Source organism: Rosa chinensis, chromosome 5 (assembly GCF_002994745.2).
Source record: "Rosa chinensis cultivar Old Blush chromosome 5, RchiOBHm-V2, whole genome shotgun sequence".
Taxonomy (NCBI): Eukaryota; Viridiplantae; Streptophyta; class Magnoliopsida; order Rosales; family Rosaceae; genus Rosa; species Rosa chinensis.
The window spans coordinates 37,350,896-37,369,241 of record NC_037092.1 but is presented as its reverse complement, the minus strand read 5'-3'; the positions used below and the strand labels follow the sequence as shown (position 1 = coordinate 37,369,241).

The 18,346-nt window shown below is 36.1% G+C and overlaps 2 protein-coding genes across 2 annotated transcripts; one reads left to right on the top strand and one right to left on the bottom strand.

Moving 5' to 3' along the window:
* Positions 1 to 5,433: 5,433 nt before the first annotated feature.
* Positions 5,434 to 6,199, bottom strand: LOC112203759. Its single transcript, XM_024344680.1, has 2 exons — positions 5,851 to 6,199; positions 5,434 to 5,705 (listed from the first exon to the last, which is right to left on the bottom strand). Exons 1-2 carry the CDS (start codon positions 6,197 to 6,199, stop codon positions 5,434 to 5,436), a joined length of 621 nt encoding a protein of 206 aa, XP_024200448.1.
* Positions 6,200 to 13,242: 7,043 nt separating this feature from the next.
* Positions 13,243 to 15,174, top strand: LOC112167484 (probable serine/threonine-protein kinase WNK11). Its single transcript, XM_024304509.2, has 3 exons — positions 13,243 to 13,341; positions 13,486 to 13,989; positions 14,583 to 15,174. Exons 2-3 carry the CDS (start codon positions 13,486 to 13,488, stop codon positions 14,958 to 14,960), a joined length of 882 nt encoding a protein of 293 aa, XP_024160277.1. The 5' UTR covers positions 13,243 to 13,341; the 3' UTR covers positions 14,961 to 15,174.
* Positions 15,175 to 18,346: the final 3,172 nt, after the last annotated feature.

Sequence of the window (18,346 nt, the reverse complement as noted above, 5' to 3'; positions counted from 1 at the left end):
ACTGCAATCATAGAGTTGAGTAAAAATTTGCACACAGTGAGTGTAAATGTCAACCAACATAATTTCACTCGTATTCAATTAGTGAATAAAGTTTTAATTATTTCGGGTTCGACCCCTTCAAGACAGAATGTGTGTCTTAATTATAATTCCTTGTTACAGGGAAACATCTTTTGATTTAATTTATGAAGAAACCAATTTATGGGAGATATGTTTGTTGTTTTTGCGGTTGCACTCAAATATTTGAATGGGTTGCCTACGTATCCTTAGAGAGCAATCAAGTCACTCCTAGTTCAAGAGTTCTAATAAGTGAATGACTCGTTGGAGGGCTCTGATTTTGGAATGACAATAGTGTTTGGGGTAAATTTGGTTGAGGTGAACCAGGGATTCAATTTAGAGTTTAGAACGCAGTTGCATCTAGATGAATTTAGTTCTAGATTACCTACATACCCTTTGCGAGATAAAACCACATGTAGTTCCGGCTTTTGAAACTTAAATGGGTACAGGAGTTGATAAGATCAAAATAGGTACTTTTAGATATACAATCACAAATCCAAATCGTTTTATTTCATCAATTGCGGCGATTGCTCCCAAATTGTAGTTGCTTTCCTCTGCTTGGGTTTGTTCTTTCATGTTAGTTTGCTACGGAGATTTGTCTTTCATCGATACAATTTTTGTCTAGGATTAGTGATCTGCGAAATGTCAATGAACATTTGTGTTTCCATTTCTGGATATGGTAAGTTGTATTTTGTATGAAAATGATTGTCTGTAGGTGCAGTTCGATCACCTGATTTCCCCCCTTTTGTTCCCTCTTCTTCCTCGCTTTGCATTTTGACCCCATTTTCATTTGTTATAACTCATGCTAATACTTGCTTTACTCCATAATCATTAATTCTATTTTGAGACATGTTTCCGTTCTTTTTCATGGATAAGAAACCTTTGGGATGTTGTACCTGCTGAAATTGGGGACAAATTTCACATTTACATGTGGAATTGGGCAAGTATACACAGCTGTGAAGAACTTGGAAGATAATATTTGAAAGTACTGATTTTCATGAACGTAAAAATGTGTAACTATACTGTTTACTTTAGTATTATTAGACTTTTGGGAAATGCATGTAATTTCTCTTGCTGAAATTTTGATTCTAAAGACTACTGTAAGTATATCATAAAGAGGTCAAGCATTTAGCTTCTACTCCAATCCTTGCTCCAGTAGCCAATATACCTATGGCAAAGCAAAAAAAAAAAAAAGGATGGCGAATTGAACTGTAAGGATTGAGCTATGATATGATAGCACGGGGTAACATATTAGGAGTATAAAATGCAAGAAAGCTGAATGTTGCAAAACTAAAAATTAAGACTCTTATTCAACTTTTCACTGCGATATTACAAACTGTTTGTAAAAAAGAAAATGCAATCAATCTCTTTTAGCTTTTGACTTACATTAGAGACAAAACTTTCTGAAAAGGAAAATCAGAAAAGTCAACCAACAAAAATGATCAGTAGTTTTAATTCAGGGGCTTTATTATTTTCTGCTCCCATACATGCAGCACCCATTTCTTGGCAAGGATTGAAATTTCTCCTAAATTGCCGAAATTTTCATAATTTTGAAGTATTGAAACGAAATTCATATGCTATATCATTTCTGTCAGGAGTTTTACAAAATTTTCCATTCATATCCACAAAATTCTTAATTTCAAAAATATCTACACACAAAAAATTCATACCAAATTTTGTATGTCACCGACAATGAGTTTTTCATTCATACTTTCACAGAGAATATGAAAATTTGATTTTAATTGCAATCAAGTATGGGGATACACAAGGAAGACACGATAAGCATTTGTCTCTAAATGAGTTTGAATCACTTTATTCGAATCTTGGCTCAATAGACATAGGACTCTATATAGTGACTTGTCAGGTTACATTGTACAGAATGGACGTTTTTTTTTTTTTTTTAAACTTTTGTTAATTGCCTAAATCCGTTCTTTGTTAATAGACAAAAAGATGAGCTTACATTAAGTTCCTATAATAAAGTTAATCTTTGTTCTTTGCGATATGATCTTTGTTATATATTAGTGTAATCTCTAATAGGTTTATCATAGGTTACATTGTAAATAGGTTTATTATAGGTTACATTAACAAAATGTTCGTTTTAAATGTTCTCTGCTCTTCGAATTTGTTCTTTTGTTCTTCAAGTCTTGGCTCAATACATCACAATTCTATTATGAATGTACAATTTTAGAGATGTTACATTGTAAATAGGTTTATTATAGGTTAATTTAATCTATGTAAAAGTTTCATTCAAGAATATCATTTTATAAATGCAATTAATGTAATTTCTTTATTTTTAACCGAAATTTCCACCGAAATCAAAACTTTCTCTGAAATTTCCTTAAATTTGAAGGACCGAAATCAAAACCAAAATCAAAATTTGAATATTTGTTTCTTGGTAACATGGTAACCCAAAACCTAGAATCTTCAACAATAACTTAGAGCTTGCCAGTATAGGAATGCCACTACCAAATGGCCCCACAACACATTAAGCGCTACGGCTCCGATTTCAACCCATCCATTCATGGTGATGCTGTGGTGGCCAGAACGGAGGTACTCGGTGGCAAAACCACCTGCGTAAGAAACGGCAAAAACAACCAAACCAATGAGGGATAATGAAAGAAGCTCTTTATTCCAAGTAAGCTCTAGATGGAGCAATAAGGCTTCAGTGAAGTTCATGGTGATCATGTCTGGGCGTAGGAATTTATTGAAAACATAATGCAGCTAGCTTTTAGGCACAAGCATCGTCACCGGCGCTCTGTGTAGAGACTCGTTTGTATTGATTGCAATATAAGGTGGCACCCTCTCTTCTTCTGTTACTAGGGGAAATGCAAACACTTCATCCGCCGCATTGAGCTTAGAGTCTTGATCGATGATCTTAGTTGTTTTGCTTACTTTTTTTGGGTGGGGATCGCTCTCCAATCATTCGTCATTGAGTTCTTGCTCAATGATCTTGGTTGTTTCGCTTGATTTTTCGCGCTGGTAATCGTTCTCCAGTCTTCCATTGTCGGAACATGATCGGGCTATTCAGGCTCTGAGAGGGTTGCAAGTTTGCAAGCTTGAGTTATCTGAAAACACTCTCACCGGCGGGGCTCTAGCTGGGCTAAGAAGCCTGTGACCATGGTGAATCTTGATTTGCCGATGGCGCAATTTACCCATACCATCCGCATTATTTGATGAGCAATAGCGGCATCCTTCACCGTTCACCTTGCTAGGCATTCGTCATTCCCGACTTGATAAACTTAAATTCTAAATTCCCGACCAGAGAGAAAACCAAATTTTTTTGTTTTTTGTAGGTCAAACTTGTTTTTATCTCATCTCAAATAAATAAATAAAAAACTAACTTGTTTTTCAACAAAATGATTTTTTCGATCTCGACTGTCGAAAAAAATGATTTGTCTCTCAAAAATTGAAAGGAAAAAAATTTAAAAACAATGCATGACGTATGGGTCACTCTAAATTTAGGTTAGTTTACTTTTCAACGTATTAAAATGGTACATGTTTTTTTTTTTTTTTGAGAAGATACATGCTCCGTTAGTTTTTAGTTTCTGTCAATTTTACAAAGGCAAACTCATCTATCAAGGATTGATGAAAAAAAAAAAAAACTTGTATGTTATTGCTATGGACACCCCATATGTATGCTATTGCTGGATCAATCAATATTGTTCTCTTTATTATGCTGTGCTGGCTTTTCAATTCATTTTGGGTCACCGGAATTGTTTTCACATGTTAAACTGTTAAACACCAACCGTTTTTAGTAAACTGCGACTAATTGGTTTGCTGTGATTGATTGTAAATTTGGAAGGTGAACTTTTACCAAAGATGTGTGTTTATTTATTGAACTCTGTGTAGGTGGATGGTGATCATTAGACGTTCCACTTTTTTGAGGTTCTTAGTCTTGTGTGGGACAGTTCCTGTCTTTTCTGTGCTTGGATTTCAATTTATCTTACCAAAATATACAGAAGAAGAAAACAGAGAATGATTGATATTTTGTAATATCTTCCTTTTCGTATGATGACTATGTTTTTAGCAGTTCATTTCCACCCTTTTGTGATATTCTTATGTGGTTGATGGTTAGTTGCTAATTAAATTGTTCTTTAATCCGAGGCTCATTTTTGGTTGGTTTGTGCTGCAAAAGTTTAGAAGTTAGTTGGAGAAAGTTTGAGTTCCCAAAGTTAATTGTCCTTGAGACTTCACACTCTGATTCAAGTTTCATTATTTTGTTGATCTTTCATATCAAAAGCATATCTAAGGATTCAGTAGTTGTAGACCGAAAACATAACATGTTACACTTTGTCCCTATATGGAAGATACTCAGAGATGCATCGGTGACTTGGCTAAGAAGTTTGGTTATAATGTACTCAATGAGGAAGCTATCTCCTTCTATGGTGTAAGTTCACATACCTTCTTCTTTTGCATATTTACAACAATTCATACCATGGCAATGCTTCTTTAGCTTTCCATTTTAATTCATGGTTTGAATGATGCAATGCCAATTCGAATGAACGGGTATTTGATGGCGATTTATCATAATATTGAATTGTCAACAACAAGACTTCAAATGCTTGACAAGTCTTTCAAGTCTTCTTCCCACAATTATGTAGAACACCGACATTATTTATGTACTACTGGAGATGCCTAGAACAAAAACACCATGGATCTAGGGCTCTACAAATGTGCAAAATCAGGGGATGTTTGATTCCTCAGAAAACTTCTTGGTGATAATTCTAGCCTTCTATATAAACTTACACCTTGAGAAAACACACCCCTCCATATAGCTGTGCAATTCGGACACAAAAATGTCGTGGCTATGATTTATTGCAGATCCGGATCAGTTCTCAAATAGCAAAACTTAGATGGAGATACACCTTTACATGTGGCTGCAAGGTTTGGTCACTTCTCTATTGTCAACTATCTGGTTAGAGATATAATTTCATCGGTGATAGTGGTACACCTGGGGCTTGAGACTCTGAGAATTAGAAAGAGAAAAATGCACTAACAATGCCTTAACTCTTGTGCACTAACCAGTTTGATATCCATACTCTCAATGGTATCAATGTGATACCTGAATTCATATTTTGCTATCGACGAGATACTTCCATCAAATTTCGCTGACGGCTCTATCAAATGTTTAACGTGGCAAGCACATGGGCCAAAAAAAAAAGGGTATACACATCTTTTTACCCAAATTACAACCCTAATCGATCAAAAGCTGGAGTTTCCCTCCATTCTCTAATAGTGCTCTTCGAAAAGGCTTGTCAAGGTCAGATCCAAACTTTTATCCCTAAAAAAATTTCACCTTTTATCTTCAAAAGATTCAAAAATCTAAGAATATTGCAAAACGGGACCATTGGACTTGCGCACGAGATCACTGTTTCAAAGCTACTCATCATAGCCAACCCTCAAGACATCAGTTATCTTATCCCTCTTCTCATCCGTATTCAGCATCGAGTTGATCAAAGTGGGTATCCCAATCCAGAAGAGATGCGACGAAGGTCTGACTAGCACGGACCCTGTAATTACTGCTTCTTCATGCTGCTCAAATGAGACCAAAGAACCAGCATCATCCTTAGTGAATTGCAATGAAGCACCATAATCGGATGCATTAGTTAAATGAAGCATGTGCTGCAGACCAGAACCTATAACCAAGAAATCTGGGTAATTTTGATTTCGGTTGAAACTCACAACCAGAGTGGTCAAATTGAGAGCATAAGGCATCTAGAAGAAGTCTAACCTCATCCTAATCTCATCAACTACAATCTGGTAATCATTGTGCCTTTTGAATAGGTCACTCAGAACCTTGTCCATCTGCTTTGAATCCAGAACCAGATTGCGAAGCGAGACTGCCACCAGCTTGGCTTGAGAGTCGCCGACAATGATGACCCAAGATCCGTTGAGCAAATGGTGGCATCGAATCGGCCGAGCTTCTAGAAGGCGCGGGGAAGACAGAGGAGGAAGAAGCATCCCAAGCCCAGGACTTGTGGTAATGGAGGGAATTGGGGGAGGGAATGACGTCCCAAACGAGGTCGTGGAGGTGGGAGAGGCAGGAGTCGCGGAGGTTCTGGAAAACGACGATGGAGGAGAGGACGGTGACGAAGTCGTTGATGGAAGGGAATTGAATGGGAAGTTTGGTTGAATTTTTGCTCATTACATGTGGTCTCTTACCTAATTGGCTTCTATTTAAAATGATGAGGGTCAGTCTCCATTGTACCTGGCTGTAAGAGAGGGAACGTTAGATATTGTGAATCAAATTACAAGGACAACTCCATATATCATCAGCTCATGGTGGGTCAGATGACCAAACAACTTCGCATGCTGCTAAGATTGAGAGGCATTTTGGTATATCATCCTTCAGCTATTATAATCTCTTTTATCTTATATCATTTTCTATGAGATTTTATATCGATTTTTGCTATATATAGACGCCTGTTGTACTGAGTTTTAATAAAACATTAGTTACATTCACTTAGCTATGCTCCTATTACTTTCATTTAGCTCCTCAATGGACATTTAGCTCCTATTACATTCACTTAGCTATGCTCCTATATAGACGCCTGTTGTACTGAATTAGGCACATTGTTGCACAGAATAAGATTCTGGTAATATATATATATATATATATATATATATATAATCTTGCTCTGCTAAGGATATCCTTAACTTAACTTATGGTACGGATTTCCATATTTTGACCACTTTTCGATCACATATTCACGTCTTAACAATTTAGTTTTTAGGTATATATGAGTAGATCACTTTTGCAAATTTTCAGCAAAATTGATGATCGTTAAGGCATCCAAAACTGTAATTTACATGTACAATTTCAGGTTAGACAGATTAGGTTTGCTTGTGTAAATTGCAGTTTTGAATACCTTAACGATAATCAATTTGGCTGAAAATTTGCAGAGATGATCTATACATTAGGACCTAAAAACTGAACGGTTAAGATGTGAATATGTGATCGAAAAGTGGTCAAAATATAGAAATCTGTACCATAAGCTAAGGTAAGGACCTCCTTAGCATAGAAGGACTGTGTGTGTGTGTGTGTGTATTATAGACACACACGCACACAATAGGGCTCTTTCACTAAGGAATCCCTTTTTTTACCATTTTAACACATCCTTTGTGAGACCCATTTTTCGATCACATATCGATATCTTGACCGTTCAATTCTTAGAACTTCATTAATAAATCACTTCTACAAATTTTCAGCCAGATTGATGACTGTTAAGGTATTGAATTAGATTAAATCAATGGACGAACCAAATTTGTCCAACCTGAACTGTTCATGTTTATAATTGTAAATCACTCTTATGGATGTCATAGCGATTATCAATTTAGTTGAAAATTTGCAGAAGTAACCTACTCATATAGAACTAAAATTGAATGGTTAAGATGTCGATATGCAATAAAAAAGTTGGTTTAGTAAGCGATCTCTTCAAATGATCAAAAAAAGGGATCTCACACTCACACACACACACAGAGTCTCCCTAAACGATAAAAAGTTTTTCTAAATGTACCAAGTAAATATCTAGGTACACCTAACAAATCAATTTTGCATGAAAAGACAATTGTATCCTCATCAGAAATGACATTAAAAGTCATGGTAAATTAAGATAATGACAAAAGAAACCATAAAATTTGAAACTGTTTTTTTCTATTTGTACCTAGCAAATTCACTGTGTTCATGCGTTGTAACGTAGTTTCTTCTCGAAGAATCTTAAATCCAATTTTTTTTTTATTATAGTTGCTTCGTCTCTTAGGTTTAATACACATGATATTGACAAATGACAAAGTTGTCAGTGCAATCATGACTTCGGAGGCTTCTAATAAGTTATGTTCATTTTGGTTTATCATTCAACAAAAAATAACTTAATTTTAATGCCTGAATAGCATTCAAGCATGAGCAAAATGAATGTGCACTTGCTATAGCAGGGATGATGCGTGGTTTACACCACCTCATGCTTTTTAGGAATACACTAACTAATAAAGTTTTGTGCACCATTCTTAATGGTTGTCCACATCTTGAGTTGCTTGGTATTTGCTCCGGTGTTTTAATCTTAGATTGGGAGGAAAGTTGCAAAGAAGATGTTGTTAGAGAATTAAAGAATTGCGGCTTCCCCATGATTATGTCAATAACATTGACCCATCATATATCAATTAGTCTTTGATCAGAAGGCATTTTGTTCTTGGGATAGAGATGTAGTCATGTAAAGTTGGAAACTCTTAGAGCAACTCCAACAACTTATCTATAATTTTTGTCTTATAGGGAAGCAAAAGTCAAATTTTTAATCAATTTTTCTATTCTAACTTCAAGAGATTCCCTATTTTATAGCAAACTCTAAAATCTCCATAATTCTTTCTTAAAATTTTAGAGATTGCTATAAATTTAGGGGATTTCGTTTTCTCTTTCCTCACTATCCGTAAAATAGGAATAGTTATAGGGAATCTGTTGGAGCAAAAGAGGCTCATTTTTTCCTACAATAGAGAAAAATCAAAATATAGGAAAGCTGTTAGAGTTGCTCTTAGTGTTCTCTTATGCTTTGCATGATGCTGTTCGTTCAGGAGACGAATGTTAGTTTCACATTCTTGTCATGGTAATTTGATCACTACATACATTTATGTTATTACCACAAAGATCTAGCTATGTGATATTTCGTGTTTCTTGGAGGAAATTTAAACTAATAAGGGAGGTAACTTCAAAGTCCGCAAGTGCGACAGAGCGAAGGAGGACGATGAAGAGTAAGATGGAGAAATTCTTGAGTTGGGACTGGGTATTCATCAGTCTTACCGGATTTGATGTAGGACGAGAATGAGCCCGGTTTAGCTAGAAAAATAGAAAATTAAAGAAGTGGTGTAGAATCAAGAAGAGTGATTGGAAAATAGGTAACTCACGCATAATGAGGTTATTAGCCGCTGCAATATTCAAGAAGATTTAATTTTCTATTTTTCTGGCTAAACTAGGCTCATTCTCGTCCTACATTTGTCATCTATTAGGTCTCACTAAAGTGAGTCTTAAAGATCTCGTCGTTCCCATTCCGGAAATGTATTATGCATTTCAAAATGACATTTTGGCCAGAAGTTGATCCAATCTGATTCACAATCAAAACCTGACTTTTCGCACGAGAAACCCGAAAAATCCAAAACCAAATCTTCTTGAATATTGCAGCGGCTAATAACTTCATTATGTATGAGTTACCTATTTTCGAATCACGCACTCTTCTTGATTCTATGCCACTTCTTTAATTTTCTATTTTTCTGGCTAAACCAGACTCATTCTCATCCTACATCAGGGTTAAGAAGGTGGATATTGACAAAGTTTGGTATTCTTCATCCCAAAAGAACAAAAGTCTATTCGGTGTTTAGTATCCTACATCAGGTGTATGAATTTTGTTGGATTTAATTAAAGAAAAGGATATTATAGGAAAACTTACTAGGTGTAGTTTGAGATTATATAAATTTACTGGGGATAAAAGATTTGCTGGGTGTAAAAAATTTACTGGGTGTACTTAGATGTATACTGGGTATATCTGTACATTTAGAAAGACTCATGATAAAACCTGAAGAAATCAACACACTGTTCCATAATCCATTGTATGTTTTTCATAATTTTGTAGTTTGAGTTGTTGTAATTGCTTGTGCAAAATATCAAACAATTTGATTACTGTGTCCTGTAATTCGAGTCAGTCAGAGGGATTAACTCAATAAGCTATATTAATAGATAGATTTATACCCCCTATTCAGATTAAATTCAAGTGGAATAAAGAGTAAATGAAGAGGCAGAAGTCAAAGGAAAGCATAGCCAAAAGGACTGATAAAAGGTCATCACAGTAGTCATCAATATACAGCATTACCCAGATTTTATAAAGGGAAATTTTTAAGAACAGTACATGAACTTAAGGCCACTCTGAATTTTGGTGGCCAACGTTTATATAACCCAAAATAAGTACATGAACTTTTAATCCCGACCCAGTTTTCATACATGCCGTCACTAACACCGTTAACACCTAGGCCTTATTAATATGCCACGTGGCATAGATGTTAACGGTGTTAGTGACGGCATGTATGAAAACTGGGTCGGGATTAAAAGTTCATGTACTTATTTTGGGTTATATAAACGTTGGCCACCTTAATTCAGAGTGGCCTTAAGTTCATGTACTGTTCTTAAAATTCTCTCTTTTATAAATAGTGTAGGCTTTGGTTATGGAACTTACAAAGTCATTCAGGCTCCATCCTATGCACTTTTGAAAACACTCTTGTACACTCATTCATACAACAATGGAGCCACCCAGTTCTGAAAGCGAAGAAGCATTGGAAGGATTCAAATATGTGATGAAGGATGGTACTCAGGTGGTGGCCGAGGTTGTATCGGATCACCACACAATCAACCGTTGCCTCCACCTCATAACCAAGAAAATTCGTGACAAGAAAGACATGTGTCAGGTTTGACACAGAATGGTCTTTGGTGGACATGGGCACTGATTCTAGTCCTACTGGCATAGTTGGCGCTCGAGTGGTACTATTCAAACTCTATTCGTGTATTGGCTGCATTCTCATTAGATTAGAGCCTAACTCGGCTTCGGTTTCTCCATCCCTCAGGACTTTTCTGCTTACGAAGGATATCATGTTTGTTGGGGTTCATATCAAAGAGGATCTCATTAAACTCAAAGAAAACTTTGGAGTTGAAGTTAGATGTGCAGTGGAGCTAAGTGTGGTTGTAGCTAATTATTACGGCAAAATTTTCCTTGTTGCACATGGAGCAAGAGAAATTGCACATAATCTTTCACCTTTGCAAAGGAATACTGTTGATTATATTAGGAGGCTTCGTGGATTTTCACAGAATGTCCTCTATGAGGACTTATGTAATGCCAATAGGCATGGCCAGGGTTCAAGCATTACGTCCCTCTTTTGAGGCTTTGGGCATTATAGATTGTCTGTGTTTTTCTTCTCTCTCTTTATGTAAATATTTGGTTCATTTTTTCAGAATAGTATTTTAAAATATACACACACACCACACACACACTAATCAAACTAGTTAGAACATCATATGCTGCCTTGATTGCTGTCTTTGTATTGTGAAGATAATAATATAGATCATTTTAATATAAATAATAGGGAGATGATCCTCTTTGAGCTAGTTTTTCACCTAAGCTTCCTAAGATTTCAAGCAGATGAAGAGATGTGTCTATTGTTAGATCTAATGGTATACAATAAATTTGATTTTTCCTTTTCCTTTTTTCAGAAAGCATGGTTTTTTTTATCTTTGCTGGCATTCTTCTAAAGTCTAAACAAAGTCATCTTCATCCTCCATTCCTCCGAAACCCAACCGTCGGCCTTCTAAATTAACCCACTATTCTCAGATCTGACGGCACCAAGTCCATTCCAATTTTAGAAAATCAAGAGCACCCATATTAAATTATAACCACTGGTGATGGCAATAATTAATTATATAATTTGACGATGAAGGTGACGTAGTGAGGTTCAGAGTTACCGGAAACGCTGATATCCCCGGCGAACCACATTTCGGAAACGACTTACCAAATCGCGGTGCATCCGCGACCCAAATCGCTAGGTTGAGCGATCCCTTATCGGTCCTCCATCTAACTTGATGTTTACCCATCTGGTGTTCTTGAATATGATGTTTCCTCCATCTTTTGTGACTCAATGGCTCTGTGGAGCCCTCCCTTTGAAATAAATCGATCACTACAGTAGACAAGCCTCTATATTCCTACGACGGACCTGATATCATAACTCTAAAATGCACGATTGAAATGGGGCGGCTAGGAAGGAAAAAGTAATGTAGGGCAAAGTCCAGCTTGATTGTCCTCTTATTCTTTTGTTAGGTTTATCTTTTTTTTTCTTTTCTTTTTTTAATAGAGAATGATTTATCCTCTCCCTTTTCCGGAAGAGATTTTTGTTCTTATTACTTCTAAAATAAAAAGATAATAACAATCCTTTTACCAAACAAGAAAGAGATAATGAATATTTTCTGTTATTTATAATTTTACCTCTTTACTCATTCTAATTAATGAGGTTTTCATAGTATTCGTATAAGGGATAGTTACGTAAAAACAATTTGCTATTAAGATTAAGATATATATCCTAGCGTACCGCGTACCATAAAGACTGACGTACCACTTACCCGTACCGCAACGTTTTGCGTTTCAGGTAACATTGGTGAGGTTTGGTGGAGGTCTCATGGGTTTCGTCAGAGATGGCTAGATTTCGTATAGGTTGACTGGATTTGGGATTGTGAATTTGTGATGAAGATGACGAGTCTGGCATGGATATGTAAATCTGGTGGTGAGGATTTGATATGAAATAGATATCTACTGCTAGAAATAGGTTGGTTTTAGCATTCTGGTTGAATTGTGGAGATGTTCATACGATGATCCTGAATCAAATAATGCAATGTGGCTCTCTGATGTACAGGGACTTAAGCCACCCAGGCAGTACTTCAACCAAAATTACACCCAATCTTCTCTAAATCCGAGTCCATTATCTTCTCCCTTCCCAAGCCCGATTCCTTCCTACCAAGCCAATCCCTAATCCTCTTCTTTTCCAAGCCCCTCTCGTTGTTTGATGCTACCAATGCATCAAATCTCTTTCCCAATCTGCGATCTGCTAGTTCTTCTTCTCTTCCTCCTCTACGGATTTCTAATAGTGCCCCAAGAAAGAGCGTTAAGATACTAACGATAAGATGGAATAGGGAATATCGGTTACTCAAAAGTGATGTAGACCATTGGATGTCACATTTTAGCCATTTGTCTTCATCTGCTTCAAAGCTTAAGAAGCTCAAGCAAAAAGAGAGCTTAGGAGAGGATCTGCTCTCAAAAATTCGATGACAATTATCCATAATTAACCTTAAACAGTTCAATCTGACAAGTAAGTGCATGCCATTCACCTGTGAATTAGTCAGGTCAACCATACCTATTCAATCTCCTTCTCTAACATTCCCATATTTACCAAATAAACCTCCCTTCAAAAAAAAGTCCTAATATACCTACGCTACATGCACAATGTAATGTTCCCATATTGACCTGTGAGCTAGTCAGGTCAACCACAGCTACTCTCCTTCACTAACATTCCCATATTTACCCTTTTCAAAAAAAAAAATTTCCCATATTTACCTAATTACCTCCCTTTAAAAAAAAATTTAATAAATAAATAAATAAAAATAAAAAAAGGTCCCCTACTATATACCCACGCAACTGCTGAACCTTCTACTTTCGTCATCATCTTGTTTTGCTAGCTAGCTGAAAAGATAGCTCTGCTTCTGATAGCTCCACGGTATATCTATCTTTCTCTTCCTCTAACTTCGTTCCTCATGTTTAAATGACCTGCTTTCATTTGTTTTCTTTTCAAAGTTGAAATGTTGATCTATCTCGTTTATCCTTCTTTGTAACCAAATAAGCATGATTCATTTCTTTGCAGATGCCGAGTGAAGGTGCAGACCAGTCGGAGGGAGACAGCGAACCCTTCGTCGAAATAGACCCAACCCAGCGGTACGGCCGTTACGACGAGCTACTGGGTTCCGGCGCAGTCAAAAAGGTGTACCGAGCTTTTGATCAAGAAGAGGGCATAGAGGTGGCATGGAACCAGGTCAAACTGAGTAACTTCATCAACGATTCCGCCATGACCGAAAGGCTTTACTCTGAGGTTCGGTTGCTGAAGTCCCTGAAGAACAAAAACATCATTGCTTTGCATAACGTGTGGAGAGACGAGGAGAAAAACATTCTGAATTTCATGACTGAGGTTTGTACCAGTGGGAATCTGAGGGAGTACAGGAAGAAGCACAAGAACGTTTCGATGAAGGCCTTGAAGAAGTGGTCGTTTCAGATCTTGAAAGGGTTGGAGTATTTGCATACGCATGAGCCCTGTGTGATTCATAGAGATCTCAATTGCAGCAATGTGTTTGTCAACGGGAATCTTGGCCAGGTACTCATCTAGTCATGTTATTGGAAAGAGTAAATAGGAAGCGTGTTTTTTTGGTTTACGGGTATATTCCTTAAATGGTGTACTATCTGGTATCAGAAAAATGGTACCTGAAATTGGTACCTTTAGTCAGTCAGTAAAATAGTATTTACGTCTATATTTCGTTGAAGTTTAACATGTACGTAATAACCAAATGAACATGCCTTGATACATCAAATGTTCAATTTTGAGAAAAATATATATGAACACAGGTACCAATTAATTAATTTAGTTGCCAACATACGAAAATTCTTCAAGTTTTGGTGAAAATTTTTTTTAAGTGCCATTTCCTGATATCATCAGGTACCATTTTAAGTATTATCCATTTCATTTAAAGTTTCCACTGTTTTGCATGTGTTTAGCTAGGGTTTACTATTTAAGTAGATTTAAGGGATTAAGAGAATTGAAGAAGCGATATTAATTGCTTTCAATAATTCAATATCAAACACGAAATTAATGCAGCCACTGTTGGAATGGTATTGTTTTAGCGTTTGACCAGTGTGACCATTTTTCTTGTATATATTTTCTAAAGTTTTGCGGTTAATTGGTTAAACTAGGTGAAGATTGGTGACTTGGGACTGGCTGCTATAGTAGGGAAGACTCACTCAGCTCATTCAGTGCTAGGCACACCAGAATTTATGGCACCGGAGCTTTATGAAGAGCATTACACTGAAATGGTGGACATATACTCATTTGGAATGTGTGTACTAGAGATGGTGACCTTGGAAATGCCCTACGGCGAATGCGACAATATTGCCAAAATATACAAGAAGGTAACCTCCGGGGTCAGACCTCAGGCCTTGAACAAGATCAAGGACCCGGAGGTGAGGGCATTTGTCGAGAGGTGCCTTGCACAACCTAGGGCGAGACCCTCTGCAACCAAACTCCTCAAGGATCCGTTCTTTGATGAGGTTGATGACGACGACGATGACTAAAGCTGAATAACAAATATTGTTTGATGTGCACACACGGATGAGAATCCGTGTGAAATCATAGTATTACATACGGAAATCCGTGTGAAAACGCCAATACACACGGTACAACTACGGATTAATAATCCGTACGTATTACTGGCGTTGCTAATACCACTTTCACACAGATTTATCTAATCCGTGTGAATGCTTTTACTAGGTCCCACATAAATCACAACTCCAGCCAAAGTTTTTTTATTGAATTTTATTAAATTATTTAGATTTTCACATATTTATTTTTTAGTTCTTCAATTGACTGTCCTCTTTTCTTCTTTCTTTTTTCTTTTTCCTTTTTTTTTTTGGCAAACATTAATTCATCTCGTGGGGGAGGTTTCTTCAATTTGAAGCCCAGACTGTCTGTTCAAGTTTTTGTGGCTCTTTGCTGCTCCAGGCATCGGCAAATCTGAAGAACACCGCCATGATTTTATCTTCGAGATTTACAAAGCATTCTAGCCACACCAATCTGTCCATTATGCCTCCCAGTACTACTCTACGGATATCCACTAGAAACAAACAACACACTTCGTAGTTAGTACTCTACCAAACCAAAACAAAACTAATATATCCAAATTGTACATGCTTTCCAGAAAAAGAATAACAGTACCAGAATACCAAAATCGCCTAAGCTAATATATCCAAATTGTACGTGCTTTTACTGGGTCCCACATAAATCACAACTCCAGCCAAAGTTTTTTTATTGAATTTTATTAAATTATTTAGATTTTCACATATTTATTTTTTAGTTCTTCAATTGACTGTTCTCCCTCGCTACTTCCTCAAGTTATTGATTTTTCACATCGGTCACATCGTTCTTCTATGGAGAACACCTATTATGACAAACCATTCATAGAAATCAATCACAGTACGTTTACAATAATCTAACTATAAAGAAATCTGACAAAAAAGCCGAATTTTGTCTGCAAATGTGAAAAATGAATGGTAAGTTTTTATTTTTTCATCATTTGGGATCTAAGAAAAGGAACCCTTCAGTGAGTTTCATTTGCTTTAAGAGAGGCTTACAGTGAGTTTGAATCGTTTTGAGTTGCTGACAAAGATCGAAAATTTTTGGCTCAATTTCTAGTTGGGTTTATATGAGCCTTCCATGATGATGAGAGATCTTATTAGAATCAGCATGATTAGGCAGATCTACAAGAAATAGTAAAGAGGGAAAACTGAAACCCATGCCTTACCTGGGAATTTGGCATCTTGAATTTCATATATGAGGTTGTGAGAAAGAGGGAAATCAGAACGAATCAGAGAAGCAAAGCAAAAGGGGGCTTAGAGTTCTGATTTTGATGTGTTCGTGAGGATTGTGAATGTTGCTGCAATTTTGATTAAATAGGTTTCAATGAATGGAGGTAAGAAGGCTTGCAGGCGGAAGAAGAAGGAACAAAAAAGTCAATGGGTTTGATTTGTGGATGTGTGAGAGAGAGTTCTAATAATGAAGAGAATATTGGAATTTGTAGCAAGTTATTGAAAAAATTCACACACTTATCTGTGTGAAACCAAATAGAATATAAATACAATTATTAAATTTAATGTAGTTAATATATTTTTCTTTATTTTAAACTAAAATTCACACAGACATCTGCGTGAATTTCTGACATATCACATATGTACAGGATTTTCTAATATCACATATGTACAGGATTTTCTATACAGGAATTAAATTTACACACAAACGCATGTGTATCACCTTAATTCATACGAAAATCTGTGTGAGTTTCATACGAAAATCTGTGTGAGTTTCATACGGAAATCCGTGTGAATTTTTGAGGGCCCACTTTTAGAATATGTTTTACACGGTATACTGTGTGAATATAATTTTCACACAAATATATGTGTGTATTGCAGTGTTTTTCACACAGATATTTATCCGTGTGAATATCTGTGTGAATCTCATCTATGTGCATTAGGGGGTTTTTCTAGTAGTGGTGTTTAATTGGCGACTAATGAATAGGGTATTGACGTGAGATTTATTGATGCTTTTGTATTGGTTACAACAATCGAGTTTGAGGAAGGGAGCAGTTTGGACTTTTACAATAATCGTGTTTTAGTAAGGGAATTAATGATGTATGCATTACGTTTGGAGCAATGGAAAATGATTGGAGATCGTGTTAATAATTTTTTTGTACATATGGTTTTTATAGGGAGCTATTCGAATGAGTACCACTAAAATGAGGACTTTCTAATCAATGGTTTGGGAGACCTATTTTTCGATTACATTACTTCAAATAAATTATTAGATGTTTATGTATGCATGAGTATATCACTTCTAAAAATTTTCTTCTAAATTGCTAATCGTGAATGTACCGAACTAGATCAAAGCAATGGATGAACTAAATATGTCAAACATGAACCGTTCATGTTCATAACTGATAAATCACGATTATGAATGTCTTAACAATTTTCAATTTAGTTGAAAAATTACAAAAATATCAAAACATCTAATGGTTAATTTTTAGAAATGTGATTGAAAAGTGGATCTCACACAAAAGTATCAAATAGTCCTCATTAGAAGGGCTCCCATGGTTTTTATTAATGAAATGAACACTATTGAGTCTTATTTTTGTGGTTGGTTGAATCATCCAAACGTTGAGGTCCTGCTTTTCTACGTTTGGGAGAATGAATATTATCTATGTTAGACCATTTATCTAAGTGATCAAAGTAAAATGTTTAGATTCCAATACATTTTCTTACGCCGACTTTATAAACCTTTGCGTACTCTGTTATACGAAAACAAAAACCAAACAAACTAGATAGAGAGAAGCTTCTTGGATAACCCGAACGGCCGAACTAGAACATCAAAGTTGAAAGCATATAGCGAATTAAGAGATTAAGAGAGTGCTAGATCTTGTCCATGTTTAAGCTAACTCGTTGGCAACTTTACTATTGTTTAATATAATAAAGACAATGATTGATTAAACTAAAAGTTAGCTTATTAAGTAAAGTCAAAGAAAATTGAATGAGAATAATGAAGAGTAACTCGTTGAATGAGCAATATATGACCCAGCCTAGGCTAGCTAAGAGGATATTATGACCTTCACAACAAGCAAGGGGGATTTGACAAATTTGTAAAGCGTCTCTTGGCGTGAGGCAAACCCTAGCTAATGATGAAAAGGGTGGTGGTGACCGACCAATATCAATAGAACTCTTTGTTGATATCATAGTGGATTTGCTGTCACACCTTTGATTCTGTTGGGCAAGATATGGATATGATACGGTGGTGGCTTCGCTGGCAGAGGCTTCTGTTTGTTCCAACCCAAAGCCAAAGCAAAAACATATTGTGAACGATCGTTGACTAGTTTAACTTCCACAATCACATTGTGATATATGAAATTATTTTAATC